We start from the raw sequence: 27061 nt of genomic DNA, 5'->3' as shown, positions 1-27061 counted from the left end.
ATTCTCTTTAAAAGCTTAATTGAATTTAGAAATTTAAAATATTAATTAATATATTAACATGCAATTTAATAAATTTACTTTTGAAGCTTGTAATATTTTTTTCCTAGTTAAAAAAGCTTATAGAATTTCTTCCTTTATCTAAAGAACGAACAATACAAAAAATAAAATAAAAAACAAAAATATATCTAAAGAAATACTTAATCATGTGATGATAGGAATGAAATAACAATTTTGATAGGAATGAAATAACAATTTTAAAATTATTTGGATGAAGCAATACCATTCCCAAACATCTATTGCTATAGATATCAATTCATGTTTACCCCCAAAAAAAAAAAAAAAATCAACTAATGACTTTGAAGTTTAAAAGAAAAAAACATTTGAAGTTAAGTTGTACAACATTGATCTTTCATCAATTTTTTTCTTTTGATTTTTATATTTCTTAAACAAACTCTTTTTCCCCGCCTTGTATAGGTGTGTATATTTGCACGTGCAAATTTTACTATTTCAAAATAAAAATCTAAGAGAAAATACAAATTTCCAAGTTATTATTATTGAACATGATATTATAATGTCTTAACTATAAATGTCTAATAGGAACAAAGAAAGAAAAAAAAGGAAGTTCCGTAATCCAGCTTCTTGTTAAATCTAAATTGTTTGCTATAAAAAATAAAATAAAATAAACAAAATAACTTCCAAGGTGCAATTAGTATCTATGTCCTATTAAATATGGTATCAATAATATCTCAATTACATGCACAACGAAAGCAATCGCATAATCTAACATGTTCAATTTGAATTATCTGATATGTAAAAAAGATAAAGAAGAATAAAACTTCTAAATTGCTATTATATCTACTGTAAAAGAGAAAAGAAAATAATCTTAGCCACCCTGAAAATAAAATGCAAAAAAATATAAAATTTTCAAAACCCCAAATTATTGCTGCCTTGATTACAAAATTAAGGCAAAAATCACAAACAAAGTCAAGGTTGAGTCGCAATTTAACAAGAAAAACACAAATCTTAAGCCCAACCTTGGCCATAATTTAGTGCCAGAATATAGATAGGCAGGCCAAGGCTCAGAGCCACCAGGGTCAAATTTTCACCCTTGTATTACAGGTTTCATCTCTCTTCTGTATTTTCAACTTTGTTGTTTCAGCCAACATCCAAACTCTACTTAGCATGGTCCAACTTTAATGATCATGCTCGGAAACAAACTGCCTTTCTATTTAGGAATTTCAATTCCTTAAATTAAAGTAAGACTAAACCCAAACATATATTTTCATTTTAAGAAGAGAACATATTTTATTTCTCAGATAATCCATGGGTAGCCATATTTCGCACTATAATTTTTTTCCCGTAAATTACAAAGAAAAAGAAGTAACTATTAAGTACTTTTTTAAACTATTACATATGAGTCCGGATCAGCGACTCCGACAGAGAGCACAAAGTGCTCCTAGATGCTTCATGACCACAAAAATTAGTGGGACCCACTGATTTTTATACGGGAAGATGATCCGGATTCATTACATATACCATAAGAACCGAGAACCCAATGACTAAAGGTGATGTCTTTTTATTTTTTTTAATATATTATATGACGAGCATCTCCGGTCTTTTTTCCAATAATAAAAAATAATATAATAATTTCGATATAAAAAAAATGTGCTGAGCAGGAGCAGGAGCAGGAGCAGGAGCAGGAGATCCGCTATTGCGATGTATAAATGGCACCAAACGCTTACGCCTACACCGCCATGAAAGCTTGGAAGTGAGTGATTAAAAAAAGAGGAAGAGGGCGAAGGAGAGAATCTGTTCAATTCGTATGGGGCTTTATTAAAGCAATCCGAAAATTCTTCGCAGGAGTGCAGGACATCTAATACTTTTATCAATTTAACTGGGTGAGATTTATCAAGATAAATTCGAGTCGTCAAGAACTTTTAAGCGGTATCAAACTATCAATACTGTGTGGTGGCTAAAGTAATTATGATTGATCGTCTGTGACTGTGTACCAAAATTTCTGATTCTAAGAAAGGTGATTGATATTTACTTGGATTTTAGGGTTTCCTTTTGTTTTTTCATAGGGTTTCCTTTTTTTCATTTGGGTTTTTCGTTGCACTAGAATAAAGCTTGGGTTGGTACCAAAAAAGAAGAAAGCTTGGGTTTTTATTCATTCTTTCTTTCATTGAAATTGGTGATCAAGACATGCTTGAATTCCGTGGGATCGGATAAAGATTCATCGCCGTTGACGGCGAGCTGCTTCTTCGCTTTGAAGGAGTTTTGTATGGAAACACGGAGTCGGAAGCGGGCGGAGGCCTCCTCAGCAGCCCCTTCATCTCAGCCCACGACCCGATCAAGTAAGAGAGCTCGTGCTTCTGGATCATCATCAGCATCATCGGTACCTCCTGTTTCGACAATATCCACTCGTTCTCGCCAGAATTCTCGTTCTCAAGAATCAGTTGTAGCGGTTGCTCCTATGGATTCCACCACTGAATCATCTGGGTCTGGTGCCCGACGAGAATCGGGAGGGCGGCGTGGAAAAAACCCAGTTTTGGAGAGGGAGAAGGACTCTGATAAGGGTAAAGAGAAGGAGGCCGAAATTAGGGTTAGGGATAGGGATAGAGACAGAGATAGAGACCTTGAAAGGAATTTAGGATTGAGTATTGATGGTGGCAGTAGTGGCGGGGTTGATGATGACATTGACAGTGAGGGCGGAGTAGGCATGCTGCATCAGAACTTGACGTCCGCAAGCAGTGCTCTTCAGGGGCTTCTCCGGAAACTTGGTGCTGGGCTGGACGATCTACTTCCATCTTCTGCAGTGGCGGCGGCCGCCTCCTCCTCCCACCAGAGTGGGCGACTGAAGAAGATATTAACTGGGTTGCGGGCGGATGGAGAAGAAGGGCGTCAGGTGGAGGCCCTAACACAGCTCTGCGAGTTGCTCTCTATTGGAACCGAGGAATCGCTTAGCACATTTTCAGTTGACTCGTTTGTGCCCGTGCTTGTGGGACTGCTGAATAACGAGGGCAATGCTGATATCATGCTGCTTGCTGCCCGGGCACTCACTCATCTGTGTGATGTGCTTCCCTCGTCCTGTGCTGCTGTTGTTCACTATGGTGCAGTTTCGTGCTTCTGTGCAAGGTTGCTCACCATCGAGTACATGGACTTGGCAGAACAGGTGAATTTTGATATGATACTTCATCTTACATTCACTTGTTTATTTCTCTGAATATTATTCATCCAATACAAGACTCATGAGAAAACTGGCATATTAATAATGGGGGAAGAAGAGTAATATGTCGTTTCAGTTTTAATTGCAAACCCGGTTTTTTATATTCGTTATGATTGACACAGCTAGTTCTTCAGTTCTTTGTCATGTAAGTGACAAGGGTAGATGGTCTCTTACAGTTAGTCCCATGGAGTATTAGTCTTATTCCAGAATTCATATCTTATATTGGTGTATTATGATATATGCAGTCTCTGCAAGCTCTTAAGAAGATTTCGCAAGAGCATCCAACGGCCTGTTTGCGAGCTGGTGCACTTATGGCTGTATTGTCATTTCTTGACTTCTTCTCCACTGGAGTCCAGGTAACTTGTTCAGTAGAACTTCGTGTTTAGGTGATTCTGCGTATTGAGACAGAAAATTTGTGTGTTGCCTCTTGTGATCAATTGCCATACTTATTTTTATTTCATCCTTCAGCGAGTGGCTTTGTCCACTGCTGCCAACATGTGTAAGAAACTCCCTTCGGATGCTGCTGACTATGTGATGGAAGCCGTTCCCTTGCTCACTAATCTTCTTCAGTATCATGATACAAAGGTAAAGAAACTCTCAAGTTTTCGCATTCTAGCGGTCTAGCCATATTCTTTCTATTCTAACTTACATGAGTTTTTGTTTTATTTGCAGGTTTTGGAGCATGCTTCTGTTTGCTTGACTCGAATTGCTGAGGCATTTGCATCGTCTCCTGAGAAGTTAGATGAACTCTGTAATCATGGGTTGGTTGCTCAAGCTGCATCGCTTATTTCCTCTGGCAATTCTGGGGGTGGTCAGGCATCCTTAAGCACGCCAACTTACACGGTATTTGCAATGACTGTTTTTGGAAGTGAATGTTTTTTTGTTTCTGGAGTCCCAGATTTTGAAGTTCTGCTTTGTGCACTTCCAGGGTTTAATTCGGCTTCTTTCAACATGTGCCGGTGGTTCCCCTTTGGGTGCAAAAACTCTCCTCCTCCTTGGGATCAGTGGCATACTGAAGGAAATTCTTTCAGGTTCCGGATTAGTCTCGAGTATTTCTGTTTCACCTGCATTAACTAGACCGCCAGAGCAGGTATGTCATGTTTCTTTTTTACTTAATTGTTTTTGCACATCTTTTCTTGGTTGCTGCATCTGTATTCATATTCAAGAGAGGGATGGAACTTACCAGTATATTACTGGAACTGCAACCATTTGGTACAGGTTTCCATTTTTGTTCATCTTTTTTATGGTGCATGGTTTTTGATGCCTTTTGCTTGATGTAGATTTACTATACTACTAGTTCATGTATTCATGTTAGATGTCTTATAGTTCCTTGGCATGCCCCTCCCCTAGAGAGATCTATTGGTGGGATTATGATATCCCAGTAGCGATCAAGTCTAAAAAAGCCTGCTGGTGGTTCTGTTAAGGGTCTAAATAGGAGAGGATCCAAGAAGTACAAGCTTGGCAAGAATGAAGTCAAGATGATCATGGGAAAAACAAGATCTAAGAAATTTGGCAATGTCTACATTAAGGTAAATTTGAAGGATGGGGAAAAAGCTATTTTTTAACATAGAAAAGTGAGAGATGGGATGACCACAAATTTAGTGCCAAGCGGAATGTATTATAAGGGAGGATGGAAGAGTTCTTAGTAATGATGAAGACATTGAAAGAGATGGAAATTGGAAAGAGTGCTTTTACATGCTGCTGGAGAAGACCACATGATGATGAGGCTGTGGAAATTGCGTTTCATAAGGAGAGGTGGTTTGGTAGCGGAGGTGCTTCTAGAGTGCTCTGTGAGAAATGCATGCTTCTAAGCTTAAAGGGAAATTTTACAGGGCTGTAATTCAATCAACTATGATATAGGGGGTAGAATGTTGGATACTTAGAAGAGTAATATAATATAATTTAGATGAATGTAGCAAAGATAAGGATGTTGAGGAGGATCTGTAACACTAGGGCTGCGTTTGTTTGCTGGAATAAAGGTGGGGTGGGAAAATTCTTGAAAAATGTGTAGATTTCTTACTTTTCCTTTAAATCCTAAAATGGTAGAATGTTTGGTTGCTTGGGGTGGGAAAGTGGGAGACAAGGTTCCTTGATTCAAGGAACCTTGTTTGCTGATGTGGCAGTTCAACTTTCCCACCCCATGCTATTTTAAAACCCCACATATTTGGTGGGATTTTGTGGAAAAGTTGGGAAAAGTAAAAAGTGGGACCCACCCCATCACTTTTCCACAAAACCCTTTCCTTTCCTTTTCTTCTCCCTCACCCCACTACATGTGGGACCCACATGTTTTTTTTTCCCACCCCTTTTTTTCCACCCCACCTTTGCAAACAAACGCAGCCTAGGAGAAATAGAGGAAGGAATAATTTGTATTAGCACCAACATGGAGTTACCCCAATGATGTGAACCTGATTTTAGGGTTAGGGTTCTTTGGATGATTCCCCTAAAGCTACGGGTTTGCCCAGAATCTTATAGCAAAATCAGTAAAATATTATGGGATGTGTGTGGATCCCTAAAGAATTATCGGAAGGTCTTAGAGACTAGTTAGGATTGATATGGGTAATTGACAGGCCCCTAGGGGATGGTTTTAGTTACCTAAAATTATAATGGGGAAAGCTCAATTAACTGAATCTAAATGGGTTGGGAAAATTGGGAAAAGGGGAAATTTTACGGTTTCATCAAATTCCTGATGGGATGACCTTGAGTGATAAAATTGATCCTACGATTGGTAGGAAAAGGGAAGAGATGAATTTTTTTTTTTTGGGGGGTGGTGGGAGAGGAGGTTTAGGGAGGACTTTGGGGAGGGGGTTGGATAAAAAAATTGGTGGTTTCTTGGATGGATTTTGGGCAATCTTTCTTGAATCTTTGATGTATCTAGGGTTGGACCCCCCCCCCCCCAAAAAAAAAAAAAAAAAAAAAATTTCCCAAGCCCAACTAGAGACAGGTAGGCTGAATCCATCCTAGGGGCAGAATGGTCAATTCCTACCCTTGGATAGAACTATAATGAAGACCAAAGTCCAGTAGTTTAGTCTATTTTGAAGAGAGTCATAAAGTTATAAAGCATTGTTTCATTTTAGGAAGTCATTATTTAAGGATAACTTAAATTAGGAAACTTTTATTTCTTTTTGGAGTCCAGTTTGTCTGTTATCTAGTTTAGTATTAGGTATTCAGGTAACTTAAGTGTGATTTCAGATCTAAGGGCTGAGATTGTGTAGTAATTAGATACTTTTGTTAGAGTCCAATTTAAGTCGTGGTGGGGCCCTAGCAGTCTGGGTAACCCAGTAGGAGTCTGAGTCTTTTGTTCATGCTATCAACAGCCTTTCTAGTGTAAGTTTTTCTTCAAACTTGATTGAATGAAAAAAAGTATTCATAAAATAGAAGGGTAAAGTCATGGGGATCCTGGGAGAACCTGCGGCTGGCTTGGTGTTTTGTTTCTTCTATTTTCAAGACATTCATTCACAGTTTTCAGCATTCAACTGAAGCTTCTGCAGTTCGTCATCAACCAAGTAAGTATTAATCCCTTCCCTTAGCCCTTCCCCTCCCCTTCTGCCTGCAGCCATCCCAGCCCCTCCCCCTTAGTTTCAGACCTCATAATCACTCCCCTCCCAATCGCAAATCACCCCCACCCCCTCACTTTGCCCTACATCCTAGATCATTCCCTTGAGTTTGCAAGCCTTTCTCTTCCAGCTATAGTCGATTAAAAACCCTAATCCCCAGCCCCTTAGACTCCCAAAACCTTTTCTAGAATCATACCAAGCTTGGGATTACATTCCCTAAGCCATCAGCCCTTTTAAACCATTAAACCCTAATCTGAAAATTTTCTGCAACTCATCTTTGTCATAGAAAGTTGCAGAAAATTTGAATTTTCAGATTTTTCTGAAACTTTTCTATTTCTGTCCCAACTTCCCAGATCTATCTTAGATCAATTTTGAACTACAGAAAACCATCATCACAGCCTCTCTGCCTTGCAGAACCAGCAGCCCTAGCCCTCCTTTCCCCTCTGGCCGAAACCCTAATCCCATTCCTACTTGAGATAGGATTTGATTTTCAAGTCAGAATTTTAACTCCTATATAAAATCAGATCTGGGACTTTAAATTCAGCATACCTGGGCAGTGTTAGAACCTATAAAAACCCTAACCAAAACACCTAGAAACCTAATTGTGTGCTAGTTCCAAATTAGAAGATCCTGAAGATTAACCCTAAACCTGGGTTTACATCAATCTTTCTTTTCCTCTTTTTTTTTTTTTTTTGAGATCTTCCACAAGTTAGAAAAGGGGGTGGGAGGGGTTTGATAGAGAGAATAGAGGGATGGGAGAGCTGCAGTGTAGGGACGGGACGGGGACAGGTTGGGAGGTATTGCAGGGGTTAGGGGAGGGGCTCTAGGGTGATGTTGGGGGGGGGCTCTGATGGAAGGGTGGTGGGGTTGCTAGGTGCGCAAGAGAGGAGATGGGGGTGGGGAGGGGTTGTGATGGCTAGGGATGAAGGGAGGTTCTGGGGGTTGCTAATACTTGGATGCCGCTGTTGAAGATGAATTGTTGCTGGAGGATGGAGGACTACAATTGAACCAAAAGAGCTGAAAATACGCCATGGCCCTCCCAAAGAGAACCATGACCTGTTTCCCACAAGTAATATTCAATTCTTGTTCAATGCAGACTAAAGTTTACAACTATAGACTTGCTTTTTTTTATGGCCTTACATCAAAAGAAAGAACATAACTCAAACTGGGAGACTATTTGGACTCAACTAAGACTTAGAAACCAACTTCACTAGGGTTTCCTTTGTAAGTTAGTATACCCTGTTTACACCAAAATAATAACCACATAAACTATAGGAACTCTTATTGGAATAAAATATTTGATTATCCATAAGAGTCCTTTAAAGAAAGACTCTTGAGGACTCAAAAACTCAACCACCAAATCAAACTAAGACTTCTAATCAAAATAAGACTCTGAAAATTAAGACTTCTGAAATTAAATTCCAGCAACTAATTAAGGCCGAAATTTGACCGAAACACCTCTCTTTTATGGTTTGCCCAGCCATAGGTGTGCCACTTGGGAGTGGCCTTGGGACCACAGGGTTTCAGCCAGGGGTGAAATCTTGGACAAACTCCATGAGAGATGCTTAAGGTGGTATGGTCATGTTCGGTGGAGACCCACGAAGGCACCAGTAGGGAAGGTTGACCAAATTCAGTTTGTTGGAGCTAAGCAAGGTAGTGAGAGGCCTAAGATGACTATTAGAGAAGTGGTAATAAAGGATATGCATATGGTAGAGCTCAAGCCTTGTTTGACCATGGATTGAGTTGGAGGACAAGGACCCTTATTACCAACCTCTTGTGAGGGGATGTTTCTAGGATATTGCCATGACTAATTCTTTGACTTTGTCCGTTCTCTTACTCTTTCTTCTTTATTTATTTATTTTTAGCTTCTATTATACTTCACCTTTATGTCATTAGCTTCTATTGAATCCATGTAACTGACACCATTTAGTTGGGTAAAGTTATGGTTGTTGTAGAATATTGTATAATCAGAAAAGTGAGTTAGATTGAAATTTTTAAGATGTGTCTTATATGCCCTAATAGTCTATATATAGCCAAGAAAGGTGTAGAATGATGTCAAGTTTGAGGCTGTCCCTTCTTGAGTGTCAGTTGGAAGCCCAAACTCCCGAAGCCTGAGAAACTATGTTTAAATGCATCATTCTGGACTTGTGGTTAAGAGTTCTTAATTTTCCACCACGACAGTGGCTGGAAACAACTTCTTCAGAAGGCTGCGTGTATTACCTCCCCTGAGCTTGATAAATGGAGGAGCTTTGTGCAGTGGATACAGACTTTTTTTGCATAATATGCAGTGACCATATCTATGGTATCAGTTAGTATTTAGAAAATGATGTAGCCTGAGTTGAATGAGGGCCAAACCCTTTAAAGATCTTTAATGAAATCAGCGCAACACCAGATTTTTGGATGAGGCTGTAGAGGCACATTCACCTTAATTGAGTGAAGGCCTGTTTTCCAGGATCTTTAACGAAATCAGCCCAAAGCCAGATTTTTGAACAAGGTTACGATATTTTGGGTATTTACAATGGTTTTGATTCTTACTTTAAAGGGATTGGTTTATAGGTTATAAGGATGATATGTATTGAAAAGTAGCTAAATCTGATTGCTGGTTTGAGTCTCAAATTTGGTAGGAGTTTGAATCTTAGTAGTAGTACTATGGTTACTGGGTTTGAAGGACTTGGATGGAGGTCTAACTTGTGGGGAATGTATAATAGGGAGGAATGGTTCCTCCAAGTTTGAGTCAGTTATAAGTGTTGGTGTAGATTTGACCCTGAAATTTGCGTGTATCAGATCCAAGAATTTCCCCCCAAAAAAAAAAAGGAAAAGAAAAGAAAAAGAAAATAGGTAAAAGGAGATATGAACTAGGCTGTCAGTTCAGCCACAGCAAGGAACTAGGCCTGGTCTCACATTGGACCTGCCAAATTGAACAACACGTTGTTGCCAATCTGCATGGTTTCTATTGTAAATTTGTAATAGATAGGGGCATAGCATCACATAGGAAATTCTAGTGAAATTAGGACTTAGAAACTGACTTAAACTAGGACAGCAGCTAACCTATTTGCAATTAAATAAGACTTACACTTAAAAAATGAAATAAATTCTTAAGAAAAGACATATTCTGCCCTTCTAAGTTAATACACAGAAATCACATAATTAAAGCAGTTAATTAAACTTTTTTCTTTGATGGCCTAAGCATTTAATTTTTAGAGCCATAGAATATGAGTGTGACCATACAAACTCGTTGAACATCAACAACCTCATCAACCCTAGGTTAATTTCAGAGGAGAATAGCCCAATCCAGTGTTAGATCTGCATCAGGAAAAAGGGTTCTGCTACTTTCAAGTTTAATGACCTAATTAGGTTATATGGCCCACAAAACCAAAGGCTAGAATTTGCAAAAATAAAAAGCATCAACTCAGTTGAGATCTCAGCAATTTACCAAGACAACTTAGTCGTTTGGTTATTCCAAATTGTTAGTTTAGTGCCCTTGCTATCGGCAATGCACCTAGTAATTTCTATACTCCTTGGAGAAGGTCATGGGACATAATGAGATTGGAACACGAAAAATACATTTTGTTTTTGCCTCGTGTCAGTATCCGGCACCTCCAATACGACATAATGTGCTAAAGCGTCGGATAGCACCGGAGCTACTGCCATCCTCTTTCCTTCTCTATTCTTTCGCGCATTTCCTCCAAAATTCATGGAGTCCTACGGCATTCCCACAGAAAGAAAACATGGCTAGTAGATAACTATTTGGAACTAGTTTTTAGCGATCAGTTCCTTATATAGGGTTGAACAAAACCGACGGAGATGCCGAGACTTCAAATTGTGTCTTTGTTTTAACCATTCTTAAGACCACCAAGCCTCTTGTTTTATGATAGAAGTTTTGATGTACACCTGTGGACAATATCTTTTACTCACTGAGCAGTGAACGCCTGTGATTTTTTTGTCCGGAAGACTTATTTGAAGGGGAAGAAGTGGTATTGTTGGAAGTGTCACTGATTTAACATTTAAGTAACAATCCTTGAGCTCCACTTTTTGAAGTCGATCTTGCTCTCCGAGTTTCATTGGAAATTGCTTTTTGTTAACTGGTAACATATGTTTAACATGTCAGATCCACCATTTTGCACTGCATGGATGAATATACTGCTGGGTAATACTTGAGTGAGATATGTCAAGTTTGGTGTTATTTGAACCATATGGCTGATCATCTATTTTTCCTTTTACCTATTCCTTTTGGCTGTTAACCGAAGTCGTAAAAGTTGGCCTTTCAAGTTCCGACCATATCTTGAAGCTTCATACTGCCATGTGGGAAATGGAATTGAGCAGAAATTTAGCGGATTTATAGATTAGTATGCACATACATAGATATTATTCTTGAAGGTGTAGGTAGGTTTTGCCTAAAAGAACCTAATGGAAGTTTTACGTAATTACGTGTTCAACTTGAATGGCAGATCTGTGGATGGATTGTGCCTGACCCATGAATATTATTCTTTTCTCTACCCTTTGTATTGGGTATGGTGAACAGCTAGAGAAAAAAAAAGAAAAGAAAAGAAGAAGAAGTAAGCACCAGTAGAGAAGCTTATTAAGAAGGAAACAATGGTTCATTCCCTGCTGCCACTGCTGCATTTTTCTGCCTTTCCTCCACTGGTGGTGGCATCTGTTGCTGCTTTAACAATCTTCCTAGACCTCCCTGGGTTGCAGCAGCCTAAACTTACGGTGAGCAGATATGTTGTTTTAGAAGACTACCTTAACAGCTAAGTATGCTTGGATGACATGGCTATGTTACACTCTCTTGCATAGAATACAATCGTGCTCTTGTTGTGGATGAGATTAGACATTGAAAGTGTAAGATTTGTGTTGTATCATAAAAGGGTCTTTATGGTTTAAACAAGCATCAGAAGCATTTTTTTAATATCTTCCTTTATATGATCTGGATTCCTTCTCCTTTTTTATTTTATTTTGTATTTTGTTAATTTTTTTTTTTTAATGTTTTGAAACTTCAATTGGTCAACAGATTTTTGAGATTGTTAGTCTTGCGGATGAACTTCTCCCTCCTCTGCCGCAAGGGATGATTTTGCTTCCGACCTGCTCTAGTTTCCTAGTAAAAGGATCCCTTGGAAAGAAGTCTCCTGCTAGCAGTTCTGGGAGACAGGAAGACACAAATGGGAATGTTCCTGAAGTTTCTCCTCGTGAAAAGCTATTACAAGAGCAACCTGAGCTTCTACAGCAATTTGGAATGGATCTTCTTCCTGTTTTAATACAGGTTAGTGTTTTTTATTCATTAGGCAAGCATCGATTCACTCTGGTTAATGAACAATATAGTTCCAATTTTTTTTTTTCATGTGAAGCAGATATATGGATCCAGTGTTAATGGTCCAGTTCGCCACAAATGTCTCTCAGTCATCGGGAAATTGATGTATTTCAGCACAGCGGATATGATTCAGTCTTTAATAAGTGTAACTAATATATCAAGGTATTGGATACCTGATGACACTGATGAGTGAGATTATTATGATCTATTTTGAATGTTAACTTATGTACTAACCCATTTTAACTACTTTATGGATATCTTATTGGAAATCTCCCAGTTTCTTAGCTGGCGTTTTAGCCTGGAAGGATCCGCAAGTCTTGATTCCTGCTCTCCAGATAGCAGAGATTCTTATGGACAAACTACCTGGAACTTTCTCAAAGGTGTTTGTTAGAGAAGGGGTGGTACATGCTGTAGATACACTTATAACAACCGATTCATCAAGTTCAGTTGCTTCCCAAGCATCTTCGGTTGATAAGGATAATGACTCCACACCTGGTGCATCATCACGTTCTAGGCGTTATCGACGACGCAGTGGCTGCGCTAATCCAGATGTAAATTCTTTGGAAGAGTCAAAAAGTGTTGTAACTGGAAGTACTGGCTCTCCCCCCACCTCAGCAGAAATTCCAAGTTTTAATGCTAGCATTCGCATGGCTGTCAGCACTCGTGCGAAAGCTTTCAAGGATAAATATTTTAGTGCAGACTCAGAAGCAGCTGATATTGGAGTGACGGATGATCTTCTTCGTTTGAAGAATCTTTGTATGAAGTTGAATTCTGGAGTTGATGATCAAAAATCCAAAGGTAAGGGAAAAACAAAAGCGTCTGGGTCTCGCCTGCCTGAACTTTCTGCTGACACTGAAGACTACTTAATTGGAGTGATATCCGAGATGCTGGCTGAGCTGAACAAAGGAGATAGTGTGTCCACATTTGAGTTCATTGGTAGTGGGGTTGTTTCAGCTCTGTTGAATTACTTTTCCTGTGGAACATTTTCCAAGGAGAGATTGTCTGAGGCTAACCTACAGAAGCTTCGGCAACAAGCACTTGGCAGGTATAAGTCATTCATTGCGGTTGCCCTTCCTGCTGATCAGGCTGGTCTTAATGACGAGAGCAGAGCTCCTATGGATGTCTTGGTTCAGAAACTGCAAAATGCTTTATCCTCCTTGGAGAGGTTCCCAGTTGTTCTGAGCCATTCATCTAGGCCATCCGGTGGAAGTTCACGTCTTTCCTGTGGACTTAGTGCATTGTCTCAGCCCTTTAAGCTGCGTCTATGCAGAGCGCAAGGAGAAAAATCGCTTCGTGATTACTCTTCTAATGTTGTACTTATTGATCCTTTGGCAAGCTTAGCAGCAGTTGAAGAATTTCTTTGGCCAAGAGTTCAGAGAAGTGAGTCTGCTCAGAAGCCTTCAGTTTCCCCAGGAAAAACTGAGCCTGGGAATACACCCACTGGGGCTGGTGCTACATCACCATCCACTTCTGGCCCTGCTTCTTCCACACGTCGTCATTCAACTAGATCTAGATCATCTGTAACCATTGGAGGTGCTGCAAGAAAGGATGCTCAACAACAGGGAACTGCAGCTTCTTCGAAAGGGAAGGGTAAAGGTGTTCTTTCAGCAGCTCTAGATGAGATGAGAGGACCTCAGACAAGAAATGCTTCTCGTAGAAAAGCAGCATCAGAAAAAGATGCAGAAATGAAACCAACTCATGGAGGGGACTCTAGCTCTGAGGTGCGTTGCTATTTTTTTAGTTTTAATTCATCCTTGCTCAGGGGATTGAAATCTCCATGGGGAGTAAAATTAAATAGATCCTTTGCAGTATATAACATTTGCTTACCTTCTCCTATAAAGGATCATGAGAGTTTTAAGTCACTTAAAGTTTTATTTCAGCATGTGTTTCTAGTGTTCCGTAAATTTAATGTTTTGGTCTTTTGAGATTAATTCATATGGTGGGATCCTAATCTATAAAGGAATCCCACCTAGAGTTGGGGTCTTTAATCAATTAGATTCCAAATCAGTAGTTTAGGTCAAGTGGTGGGATCTTGTCTATTAAGGAATCCCACATAGGGTCAAAGTCTACTAAAGGTTATGAATAACCAAGAATTCTTTGTAGTTCTTCAAGTTGGATTGAATAAAATTGAGAGTTTTGTGAGACACAAGGTTGTGGTTCTCTTTAGGAGGGCTACGGCGGATTTTTGAAACTACTTCAAACAGCAATTCATCTCCTTCAACAGCAGCCTTTAGCCTTCACAGCTTGCTCCAAGAAAGTATCCTAAAGTTCTAGCCAATCCCCTGCACTTCATCTTCTTCCTCTAATTTCTGCAACTCTTGTCAAATTTCTGAAAACCTAAAGCTTATGCAATTCAGACCTTCCCCAAGTCCCAAGTTCTGAAATTGCAGAAACAGCAAGGGCAGCCCCTCTACTACCCTATCCGAACAGCCCCTTCCCCCTGAACCCTTGTTTTTAGAGTTTTAGTTAGGTTCAGGTCTGAGTTTAGCATTACAGCAGGGTTTCCAGGGCCATAGAACATCCTAAACCTTCTGGCATAAGCCTTCCTCTTTGCTTGATTTCCTGGGCAGCCCTTAATTTTAGTGAAATCCCAATACTACCCTAGCCTAAAATTGGGATTACGTCAACATTCTTCCTCATTTCTCATGGAGTGATTTCAGGCATATTCTTGGCTTATTTAACTCTTGCAGTCTTGAGTCAGATCACCCTATGTCAGTGTTTTCCAAGGCCAGTGTTGCATGTCCATGCCTAATTGGTAGACAAGCTTGGACTAGACATTGTATGTGGGCTGGGCTAAAAAACTCATGATTCATCTACCACACTTACCCTTTCCCTCGAAATGAGGATTGGGTTAGACAGGTAAATGGGTTTCACTTGCAGCCATGACAGTGCTGAGGTTGGTTTCCTGAAACTGCTCTCATATCATAGGGGTCAAGTTGAAATTCCTTCTGAGATTAGTTTGATAACTATGCATCTGTGTAGCTTTTCTTTTCGTCATGAAGAGTTCAACATTTTATGATTGAAGCACAAACTATTTTGTGTTTATGCAGAAGTGAGCTTGCCATTAGTTGATACCTAGTACAGGTGCATTGTTTGTATACTTCCTGAGTTGAAATACACTGCCGTAATTTGCTATTCTTTTCCTTCCAGCCTGTTCCTCCTCCTTGATACTGATTCAATTTGATTACGACCTTCCTCCAGGAACTAACATCTTTTTTCCTCATTACCTGGTCTATGTATATGCTTCAGCCTGGCGAAACCAATTGTTGGACAGTAATCTCCTACTTTTATATGGCCTCAGAAGTTTAATCATAATGGGCCACCTGGCTATTAGTTCCTTGTGGCTCTAGAATATTTGATGCAACTTGAGAGGGTAAGGTGTCAGGGACCAATATTGAGGGTCAGCCATGTGAGGGACAGAATTAAAAGACAAGGACACATGGCAGGGACTCAATGGGAGCAGCTACTTGCTGTTGGGAATATTAAGAGGGTTTGGCTGAGGGGGAAAGAGGTTAGTGAGGATTTCTTTTAGGGCATTGGGTTTAGGGTATTTGAAGGGAAAGAGGGGGAATAGAGAGGGAAAGAGAGGAGTAGCTTTTTTTGGGTAAGGTTGCTTGCTGGGAGGGGAAGACCCATAGAAGAAATTTCGGTCAAAATTTCAATCGAAATGCCTGCATTTTTTGAAAACCGAAACGAAATTCTAATTATTTTGGAAAAGTTATAGGTTTCGACCAAAATTTCGGAGATTTCAACTATTTCGGAGGTTTCGACCAAAATTTCGGAAATTTCAACCATTTCAGAGGTTTCGACCATTTTAATATTCCAATTTGTTTTCCCTAAGTTTTTGTTGATTTCTATCCCATTTTACCTAATTTCCACGACTCCTTTGCCTTCAAGCGCATCTTTTGTTCATCTTTTGCCTCCAAACACCTCCTAAGCCACAAAACAGCTACAAAGGAAACCCCGGCAGCAATATAATGTGAAACATGAGCCATACCCAGCAGTTCCAGTTTTATTATTATTATTATTATTATTATTTTATTTATTTTTTGTTGTTTATGCCTTAAATGATCTTGTATTGCCTTGAAGTTAATTTATGTTTAGCCTAGGACTATGATCTATGATTGTGTTTTGTTAAACTTATTTCTTTATTGTTTTTTTCCATTTTTTTATTTTAATAATTATTTTCTAAATTTGTATTTATATGATATATGGGCTTCAACTTAATATGTGTGAGACACCATCACTTGGTCTAGTTAGTCATTTTATTTTGTTGACTTGTTGTATATGTAGCCATTCTATCAAACCATTCATGTGTGCTGATGATTCTATGCCTGTGTGCAATACAATTTGTACTTGTTGGAACCAGTCATTTGTAGTATACTACAATGATAAATTGTCATTATTTTTTTTTTTGGGGGCAAAATACTAGTTTTATTGTGTTTATTATGCTGTAAATAGGTAGGAAGCAAGAAATGGACGACATTTAAGGCCCGAAACCTTGGGTCGAAATAAAAAAAAAATCATACGTTTCTACCAAAATTTCGGTTGAATCCTAAAAGTTTCGGCCTTGTCTTGGGTCAAAATCCTGGTTTCGACCAAAATTTGTTCCTTGGGTGCAATTAGTTATTCATGTTGGGGGAAGCATTAATTGCATTTTGTTTTTCATTTTAGTATTGAAGTGTTAACCCGTTTCCAGTCCTCTTCAAGCCTTGTTTACCTTTCCATTTGTAGTGTGCATGTGTGAGGTTGGAAGTGTGAGTTTGTGTGTAAACTGTGGTGTGTGAAGGAAACCAAAAAAGGCTACCAAGAGCTGGTTGCAGGGGATGCATCCATTGAATTTAGGGATCAATTGGGGGTTGTTAACAGTTGGCAAGCCAAGATCAATTCTGAAGGAGAACAAGGGTAGTGTAGGGCTAATGCGGGGGATTTTAAAGGGGTTCCTGAGGCTTTGGTTGGAGTTTTTGGAGTCATGATTATGTTGGTTAAAAGGATGGGATCTGGGGAGCTAACTTTGAAACTCAACTAATAGTGAATATTGTTCTTGGAATCATGGGTGGTCATTGGGAATTCTTAAGATAGCATAACTATTTTTCTGGGTTTTGCCTTGTCAGATCAACCGTAGAATTACTAGGTAAGAAGAGGCAACAGAATGTTATTTGCAATTTGAAACATATTGTAAGGGCAAAGGATTGTTTCTTGAACGCCACAGGCATTTAGGGTGTTTAGTTGTATGGCAGTTTGTTGAAGTACACTAGAACCAAGGTTTTAGTGGTTAGTGGGGCTGATCAAGGGGATAGGTATAGGGTGTTTGTGGTTATTATTTTGGATGGTTCTAATGGTTGGATTGCACTAGATCTATATTAGAATTTAATGTTCCTTTGGGGAGTCTGAAATTCAAGGGACTAACCTATTGTTTTAATGATCTGATGTGACTGAAAATTGGATCACTGACTAGTTTAATGGTGGTGATGATATGGTCCAAACATGGAGGTGAGCGATGGAAGTTATCGGATAGTTAGATTAGGCTGGGCTGAAATATAGATGCTCCTGTGGTAGCAAATGACGTAATATGGTAAATACCTGGTGGGGATTAATGGTAAATTATAGTTGCATGGCAAGGATTAATGGCATAGGTGGTATTTAATGGAAAGGTATGCAAAATATGGACAAGGAACATAATTATGGAATGAGTGCATAGAGTCAGCCATAGTCAGAAACAGTATGTGAAGGGTGTCATTGGGTAGGGGATTAAGATCCCAGGTGTTGGTTATGATAAGCTGAGATTGAGCTGGAGATAACTTGGAAGAAACAGAGCATTTTCAAGTTTTTTATGTATGGAACTTGCAGAAAACTAACTCCAGCCATCAAGCAGGGATACAAGATCCTTTAATAATCTGAACTCGCAGCATATTGGTTGAAGACATGGAATCATTCACCTTATATCAATAAAATTGGAAGAGAAATGAATTAGCAGCAGGAGGACAGCAGGGGAAACAAGGCAAAACAGAGACCTGCCAGCAGCAGAGTTAGTTATTTACCAGAGCCCACAGACAGCAGGTTGTGGAAGTTTGTGAATGACAGTACATAGAGGAGGAACAGAACCCAAAATTGCAGGTTGTTTAGGGAAGTGGTATAGAAACTAGCAAATCGACAGCAGTGTTCAAAAAACTGCTCAAAGACAGGACGGCCACATGGAGCAATAGAGTTGGCCAGGAATAGAAGATCAGAGCAGAAAAAGACACCAAATTATGATTGAGTGTTTCTTCAGGTAATTACACTTACAGGCATCCCTTGGAAAAAGAGAGCAGCATCAATTGGTGAGGTGGTCAGTAGCTTAATCTTCAAGAATTTTTGGAAAAACTGTTCGGAAACAGCAACGGTAGACATGATTGTCATAGAAGAGGGTAGTAATATTTTAATCCTTTGTAGGCCTTCTAACAGGAAGGCCTAAGTTTATAGCTTGAGCAGCAATATCTTGGTAGAATTGCTGCAGGAAGCCTCTCATAAGGGATGTTGCATGTAAAATCAAGAGTCCCTTGAGAACTCTCAGAATATTGTATAGGTTGGATATATTTCTTACACTGAGGGCGTTGATAGCATGTGACAAAATAGAAAGTAAATAAACCAGAGATTATGAGGAGAGAAGAGAATGGAGAAGGAGAAGACAAGTTGATTGTGGGAAGAGACCGCTAAGAGAGGTGTGGCTTCCGTGTGATCTCTCTACCCTTAGACTGTCTCTTTATAGTATTTTGAAGCAATCCTTAGGAAGGTTTCTCCCTAAGCTAGTCACATTATCACAATATTATAGAAAAGTAAATAAAGGTGACAAACCTTCCTATAAATAGCGGACACAACTAAGCACAGAAAAAATATTGCCATAGCTAACTCGAGACACAAGCAAGGGCAGAAAAATATTACTTTAGCTAACTTGAGGGACAAGCAAGGGCAAAAAACTAAAGCTAACTTGAGAGACAAGCAAGGACAGAAAAATATTACTATGTACTTGATTCATATTTACCCCCATGGTAGATGTGGGTCTAGTTCCCGTTAGCGGGTATGATAAACTTCCGTTCAAATAACTTACTTAAGACACAAGCAAGGACAAAAAGTTAATATGACTATGTACTTGACTCTTTATGTACCCCTATGGTACATATGGGTCAAGTACCCCTTAGCTGACCCTTGTGGTAGCCATCCTAGTACAATAACACTAACAGATGTATTATGTTTTCTTTTCTTGTCCTTTCCATGGTAGTTGAATAAAACTAATCATGGTTCTCGAATTGGAAGTGTGGCAGCATATTAATGGCAATCCTTATGTGCTATGGTCACCCAGGTCTGAATGAACATGTATTAGACATAACCAAATGCCTGCTTTTTTCAAACATGCATTTTGGTACCCCTCCCTAGACATGGAGAACTGTAGCACCACTCCTCTAAGATGCTTAATCCCACCTACTCTTATGTTTTCGATATTAATCATACTCCAAGGCACAAAACTACATGTGGCAAGCATGGGGATAAATATTTGCATAATGTCTGCACAAAAAGTGAACTCTCTGTCGCATATCATCAGTTTCTCTAAATTTTTTCTTTTTTGGGGGGGGGGGGGGTATGTCATAGTTGCTCCTCTATTGTCAGATTACATAGTGGTTTTGCTTTTTCGCCTGAAACTGCCACACTTAGGCAGTAACCCAGATACACATACAAAATGTTTATTATTTTTAAAACCGATAAACTAATTGCACGATAACATAAAATAAAGAAACTGAAAAAAATAGAAGTGAGGTTACTATAATTATAAAGTACAATCAATGATTAATATCGAATTAACCAGCTTAAGGTTTGGTTGAAGCACGAACAGGATGGATGCACCCCTTGTTTCAAAGAGAGGAGAATGGGTTAATTTCACATTTCATTTAATGGTCAGATGCGAACCGAAAGCTAACAGAGGTAATTCTAGAAATCCCCCAGGGAAAAAATAGAGATGTCCCCCATGTTACTTGTAATGTCGAAGTATCAGCATAATTTCATAGGGTCATTCAGTCTGAATGCTAGATGAAGAGCATTAGCGGGATGACGGAATGGGGAGACCTAGGATGTAGAGATCATAATATGAGTGATTCGGCATATTTGGGTTCCTACATCTACTCATGTGGTAGTTCATCATACAATTCATATAGATGTCTGTCTGTCTAGATATCATCATGTACAACCAGAAAGCCACGTGCTTTGGGAGAAGCTTGTACAGTTTGGGAGGGGTCTTGATTGATCAAAAGGAAGAATCTACTTCAACTGATATGCTATTAGGCAGGGTCGTAGTCCCAGCCTTTCATTCATCCGTCAAGGTGACAGCACGTCTTTAAGACACGAAAAATGACTTGCTGCCTACTTGAAGCCTTTATAAGTGTTTACCTTTTCAAATATTTTCACTTTGGTTAACATGAGTGTCCCTGGTGCATTTTTGAGTAGTCTGCTTCCTAGCCTATGATATTGTAGAAGATGACGTAGAAATATAATTAATATGCAGCTACCATCCACACATTTTATGTCATTCAAATTATTTTTTGTGGATGCACATTTATTTTATTGTAAGTAATTATGTTCTTTATTTCTGTTTTTGATGTGGACAATTGCTTGCTGTTACTTGGGTTGGAAACTTGGAATACATTCATTTATTTTTCTTTTTTTGGTTATGTAGGAAGAGGAGTTGGATATCTCTCCAGTTGAGATTGATGATGCATTGGTAATTGAAGAGGATGATCTTTCAGAGGATGAATATGATGACCATGAAGAGGTATGTTGCCTTACTGTTGATCTTTGATCTCTTATGTAATTTTATGTAATAATTTGTTGTGATCTGAATTGGAAATACTTCTGAATTGTGCCTCTGGAAATCAAGGAGCAGCACTTGATTTGCAATTTGCATGTCAAGAAAATGTTTTGTTACTAATACTTTCCGAGTTTGATTTGACCTGACTTGAGATAATGGTAGATGCTCGACAAACCAGGGTGCTTAATGTTCTGCTAGCACTGTGAATTTGGGGGAAATAACAATAGCAGCCTTCATTTTGTTCAATTCTTGCCACCTTCAGTATTCTGTGGTGGATTATGCAGCCATTTACATAGAGGAAGTATTTTCTTGCATTTTTTTGTGCCTTTACACTGCATTGAGTTGTTGCCTCATCTAATTGTTTGAGTGTAAACCATCTGAGGAACATTGAGGTACAAAACATGTAGAGAATGCTGCATTAGTTAACATTGAGGGGTGAGCATACACTTCTAAAGTTCTGGAAGGCGTTCTCAAGTTTGTTATTTTTGAGTATTATGGTAAAATGGTTTTATAGTTGCTTCATGTCCTGGTCCCCTGGAAGTGGAGTAGGTGCGAGCCGTGCGAGCCACCATTCAGTCTATGCGGAAGTCCTGTACTAACAGAATTTTAAGCCTGTGTAGTTGTAACCTTCTGCTATAATTTCTTGTATGAGTTGTATTGTTCTATTCTTCTGATGGATTCCCAACTCATTATCAGGTGCTGAGAGATGATTCTCTTCCTGCTTGCATGCCTGACAAGGTCCATGATGTGAAATTAGGAGATTCAGCTGATGATGGTAATGCTGCCCCTACAACCAGTGATAGCCAGACTATTCCTTCTTCTGGTTCTAGCGATAGAGCTACTACTATCCGGGACTCTGCTGATTTTAGAAGTGGGACCACATTTGGTTCTAGGGGTGGAATGTCATTTGCTGCAGCTGCGATGGCTGGTTTTGCTTCAGCTAGTGGTAGAGGTATCAGGGGTGGCCGAGATCGTCGGGGATTTTCTCTAGCAGGTGGGTCGAATGATCCACCCAAGTTAATATTTACAGCAGGTGGAAAGCAGCTAAATAGGCACTTGACTATATATCAGGCAGTCCAGCGTCAGCTTGTGTTCAATGAGGATGATGATGAAAGATATACTGGAGCTGATTTTCTTCCTAACGATGGAAGCAAGCTGTGGAATGATATCTATACTATCACTTATCAGAAGACAGACAGCCAAGTTGATAGGACATCAGGAGGAGGTTCCACTCCCACTACATCAAAATCTTCCAAAGTTGGTTCAGCTTCCAACTCTAACTCTGATACCGTGCATAAAACCTCCCTTCTTGATAGCATCTTGCAAGGGGAGCTTCCGTGTGATCTTGAGAAAACTAACCCTACGTATAACATTTTGGCATTGTTGCGTCTGTTGGAGGGTCTGAATCAGTTAGCACCTCGTTTGCGAGTGATGGCAGTTTCAGATGACTTCTCACTGGGGAAGATTTCAACTCTAGATGATCTTTACGCAATTGGAGGCAAGGTACCAGAAGAAGAATTTCTCAATAGCAAGCTCACTCCAAAATTGGCACGGCAGATCCAGGATGCCCTTGCATTGTGCAGTGGCAGTCTTCCTTCATGGTGTTACCAGCTAACGAAGGCATGCCCGTTCTTGTTTCCTTTTGAGACAAGGAGGCAGTACTTCTACTCAACTGCTTTTGGGTTGTCTCGGGCATTGCATCGCTTGCAGCAGCAACAAGGCACAGATAGCCATGGTTCAACAAACGAAAGGGAGGTTCGAGTTGGGAGATTACAGCGGCAAAAGGTTCGTGTCTCCAGAAATCGTATTTTGGATTCTGCAGCTAAAGTTATGGAGATGTATTCCAGTCAAAAGGCTGTTCTAGAAGTGGAGTATTTTGGGGAGGTTGGCACAGGATTGGGTCCTACTCTGGAGTTTTACACCCTTTTAAGTCATGATCTGCAAAAGGCTAGTCTGGGCATGTGGAGGTCAAATTCTTTGCCGGGAAAATCCACAATGGGAGTCGATGGAGACAACCGGAAAATCAATAAAACTGAAGACACTTCAGACATGAAGAAACTTGGACTGGACTCTACATTAGAAGGCAGAGATTTAGTCAGTGCCCCTCTTGGGTTGTTCCCTCGCCCATGGCCACTAAATGTAGATGCTTCTAATGGTAGTCAGTTTTTGAAAGTGATTGAACATTTCCGGCTTGTTGGGCAAGTGATGGCAAAAGCTCTTCAAGACGGCCGGCTTTTGGATCTTCCATTGTCAACAGCCTTCTATAAGCTTGTTCTTGGTCAAGTAAGTTTAACTTACTTGGATATTCACTTTTCTTGATTTTCGGTTGTCAAATACTTGTTTTTCATTTGAGAGGAACTTATGTAATTGGTCTTTTGTGGGTTTTTAACTTAATCTGTGCAGGAGCTTGATTTGCATGACATTCTTTCGTTTGACGCTGAATTTGGAAAAATCCTGCAAGAATTACAAGTCCTTGTTTCCCGAAAGCGGCATCTGGAGGCAATGGGTGGTAATAATCAAAGTGTAGTTGCTGAGTTACTCTTCCATGGTGCTCCTATTGAAGACCTCTGCCTGGATTTCACTCTTCCTGCCTATCCTGATTATGTTTTAAAGCCTGGAGCGGAAAATGAAATGGTACAGTATATTTGTGGTCTACCTTTTTAGCTTCAGCATGCTATTTGGCTGTCTTTGTTTTCTCTAATATCATGTTTTAAGCCTGCACCTGAAGTTCTGTTAATAACATCGTAGGTGAATATTAATAACTTGGAGGAATATATTTCCTTGGTTGTTGATGCGACTGTCAAGACAGGAATTATGAGGCAAAAGGAAGCATTTAGAGCTGGATTCAACCAGGCAGAACCTCTTCCCTTTCTCCCCCCCCCCCCTCCTTTCACTTTTTTGGCACGTGTGGATTGCTATTGTATGGGCTTGTTGCCAGTTCTCTCATATCTTCTGCAATTCATTTATCATTGGTTTCCGAGTTTTGATGATCTTGATATGTTATCCTTTTGTATCCACTGATATGTACAGATACATATTGTATCTTTTAGGTTGCCAGTATGGTAACTAAAAAAATTGGTATTATGTTAGTACATGTAGGAAGCCCCTCATTTATATATAATCCATCAAGTGCATTTGTCTTATTGTCCTTTCTTCTTGTTCTCAATACATTTTGTATTTTACATATTACATATTTTGAGTGTGTTATGTTTCAAAACTGTGTATCCTCATATATCTCAGCATGTACATGTGTTTCTCAGTGTGTTTTGGTCTGTTTGACACAGTATTGAGACATCTCAAAATAACTCATCTAATATGACACCCGATTAAAAGGGAATACTCTTCTAATATGATACCCGATACTGTTACCTTTTATTGTCCACAATGGCGTTCTTATTATTCCTAAGAATGCATTGTAATATTTTTGGACTTCTTGCCCTATTCTCCTTTGCACCACCCCCAACTCTCACCCCTCCCCCCCCCCCCCCCCTTTTTTTTGTTGTGGTGTTTCTTTTGGAGGTGGGGTTTGGTGGTGTTTCTCTTGTTTGGCTTCTGCTTGTCACTTTGTTAATAAACTAAGTTACGCTTTTGCCGTCACTTCAGGTGTTTGACATCTCATCTTTGCAAATATTTTCTCCTAGTGAACTAGACTACTTGCTCTGTGGCCGGAGAGAATTGTGGGAGGTAAGCTGCTGTTTCTTCTTTGTTTCATTTGTAATGTACTGTTGTCCATTATGTGTTTTAAGCAACTTCCCTTTTGGTGCAGGCTGAGTCTCTGGTTGAGCACATAAAATTTGATCATGGATACACTTCTAAGAGCCCGGCCATTATTAATGTATGCGTCTTTCCTGATTGATAATAAATTTGACTTCTTTCTTCGTTGCTTACCTTGTTTAAATGTTACTCTCTGCTGAAATCTCTTTAGTTGCTGGAGATTATGGGAGAATTTACACCTGAGCAGCAGCGTGCATTCTGCCGGTTTGTAACTGGTGCTCCAAGGCTTCCACCTGGTGGTCTGGCTGCACTGAATCCAAAGTTAACTATCGTGAGGAAGGTCTGTTATATGAATTATAACGAGCTTATGCTTGGCGGATATGTAGGACCTACTTCTTAATATCATCATCTTTTTAATTGCAGCATCCTTCAACCTCAGCGAACTTAGCATCAAATGGATCTGGTTCTTCTGAATCAGTGGATGATGACCTTCCAAGTGTTATGACGTGCGCTAATTACCTCAAGCTTCCTCCCTACTCTACCAAGGTACCGAGTCCCTTTCAAGAAATTCAGTAGAACTGCACATTCATCTCTGGTTATCATATTTCCTCATCTTGTATTCATTTTATCCTTTCGGTGAAGTGTGTTCTGTTATTTGTGTTGGTGAAACCTTTTTCTTCTGAATGCAGGAAATCATGTACAAGAAACTACTATATGCTATCAGTGAAGGCCAATGTTCTTTCGACTTGTCTTAATACTAACCTCTTGATTGATTACTTGTACGCTACCCCTTAACAACAGATTTTGGGGTCAAAGCATAGTTTAATCCATGGGCAAGTTTTTCCGGGTTAGCAGTCACAGCCAGTTCTGTTCAACGACGTCTTCTGAATGCCCCGTTCTGAAACGTTGCTGAGTCGGTTTTATTTCCTTCTGGAGGCAATGCAAGGTTGCATCTTCCACAAGTTTCAGGATGAGTGGGTCTGCTGCGCGTGCTTTTCCCCAGTTTAACTTTAATCTCTCCTTCGTCCTTGTAAATTCTGATCCTTCTTACAGAGTGACACACCAGGTCGGACTCAGAACCTTTTTCCTTGATCTTTCCCAGAATCTCGTTCTCAAATCCTGTTGAGTAGTATAAATTAGATTTCAGTACCCATCAAATGAATCTTTGTTGGGCTTTAGTCAACGAATTTGAAGAGGAAGATTGCAGTTTTGTTGCTTTTATTGCTTGTAAATAAGGTGGAAACGTTTTGTTTCTCTTGGAAATTGTTTCCATTAATTGCTACTGTTAGCATAAAAGTGTATGAGCATACAAGAACGCAAAAGATATCTACATTTTTTCATCTCTGTGTGCAATTTCTGGCATTCTTCCTTCTGTGTTTTTTTTGGGATGGACATTGGGTTCTAAATTGCTTCACAGAGTCCTTAAGTTGATAATCTTTGCCACTTGCAGTAAAAATTATGGTATGGCAACAATCAACATAAACCTCATCCTTGCTAAATTGTACAGCTACACAGATGACAGATCCATCCCAGAGACACTGTTGACAATAACAAAACTACATGAATTAAGAGGAAGTAAAAGTGAAGTAAAAATTGTAATGGTAGATGAAATTTGTAATTCAGGTCATAAAAATCTTGTATCTTCCCGGTTCTCAGCCAAAGAAACGAAACATAAAATGGTTTTTCGAAAGAATGTTAAAACTTGAGAAATAATCGTGAACTAGAAGGGAAAATTGAATTATTTAGTTACTTCGATTGCAAGTCTTAAGAGTTTGGAACATCTTGCGACCTAATTTAGATGCAAAAGATTTTCAGCTGGGCGAATTAGAACGAACTTGAGATCCATCTTACCCCCACCCAGAAAAAAAACGAACAAGAAAACTTGAGAGCTTTTGCAGAAGTTTTACTCTGATTGCCCCAATAAGGTGAGTTATTACCTCTCTACTCTTCCTTGAAATTTTAAAGTGATCAAATTATCTTGATGTAGCATAATTGTAACAATTTTCAAATCAATCATGTTATGCCTAATTTGAATAAGGCCAGCGAACCGGGGTGAACCGTTTGGTATGAATGACAAGTACTAGTCTAATCTAGGAGACAATAATGAATTGTTGGGTTCATCCCGGAAAGTGGCATTTCGAGGAGGCCAGCTTTACTATAAGCATCACGTAGGTAGTGTCACTTTAAGGGAAGAATTGGATGCATCAGAGCATTAAATGCGTCATTTAATACATAGCTCCCTTGTCTCGAGAACTTAACGTTTAGCTGCCAAGACATCAATTCACATTAATTGTACGTCAAATTAAAGGACAATGTGAATAGATATTTTAGATAATATCTGAAACCAGGTGTATTCCACCAAAAGCTTCTTGAAGAAGATTCAGGCCTTAGCTTCTCCAGCAAGCCAAGCGTCATATTTAATA

The 27061-nt window shown here is 39.4% G+C and overlaps 1 protein-coding gene across 2 annotated transcripts; it reads left to right on the top strand.

Annotated features, from left to right (window-relative positions):
* The first annotated feature begins 1686 nt into the window (after positions 1 to 1686).
* Positions 1687 to 26318, top strand: LOC149015301 (E3 ubiquitin-protein ligase UPL3-like). 2 transcript variants are annotated; one of them, XM_089157012.1, is made up of 18 exons: positions 1687 to 2032; positions 2201 to 3172; positions 3472 to 3582; positions 3695 to 3811; positions 3899 to 4069; positions 4155 to 4316; positions 11792 to 12040; positions 12129 to 12250; positions 12366 to 13809; positions 20793 to 20888; positions 21621 to 23207; positions 23328 to 23558; positions 23673 to 23777; positions 24528 to 24608; positions 24691 to 24759; positions 24850 to 24978; positions 25062 to 25184; positions 25328 to 26318. In XM_089157012.1, the coding sequence occupies exons 2-18, from the start codon at positions 2282 to 2284 to the stop codon at positions 25391 to 25393; spliced, it is 5754 nt and encodes a 1917-aa protein (XP_089013138.1). In that variant the 5' UTR covers positions 1687 to 2032; positions 2201 to 2281; the 3' UTR covers positions 25394 to 26318. The 2 variants fall into 2 exon arrangements, with proteins under 2 accessions (XP_089013138.1, XP_089013137.1); XM_089157011.1 differs by having other exon boundaries at positions 2120 to 3172.
* The last annotated feature ends 743 nt before the right edge of the window (positions 26319 to 27061 follow it).

Source organism: Hakea prostrata, chromosome 5 (assembly GCF_041222555.1).
Source record: "Hakea prostrata isolate BN-2017 chromosome 5, UWA_Hpros_2, whole genome shotgun sequence".
Lineage (NCBI taxonomy): Eukaryota > Viridiplantae > Streptophyta > Magnoliopsida > Proteales > Proteaceae > Hakea > Hakea prostrata.
Note: the sequence above shows the minus strand (reverse complement) of the source record. Positions and strands in the feature narration are given on the sequence as shown.

Coding starts and splice junctions, on each gene's coding strand:
- LOC149015301 (XM_089157012.1), top strand. CDS start 2,282: ATGGAAACACGGAGTCGGAAGCGGGCGGAGGCCTCCTCAGCAGCCCCT. Junction 4,317..11,791: donor TAACTAGACCGCCAGAGCAG/GTATGTCATGTT, acceptor ATTGGTCAACAG/ATTTTTGAGATTGTTAGTCT. Junction 23,778..24,527: donor TTAGAGCTGGATTCAACCAG/GCAGAACCTCTT, acceptor CCGTCACTTCAG/GTGTTTGACATCTCATCTTT.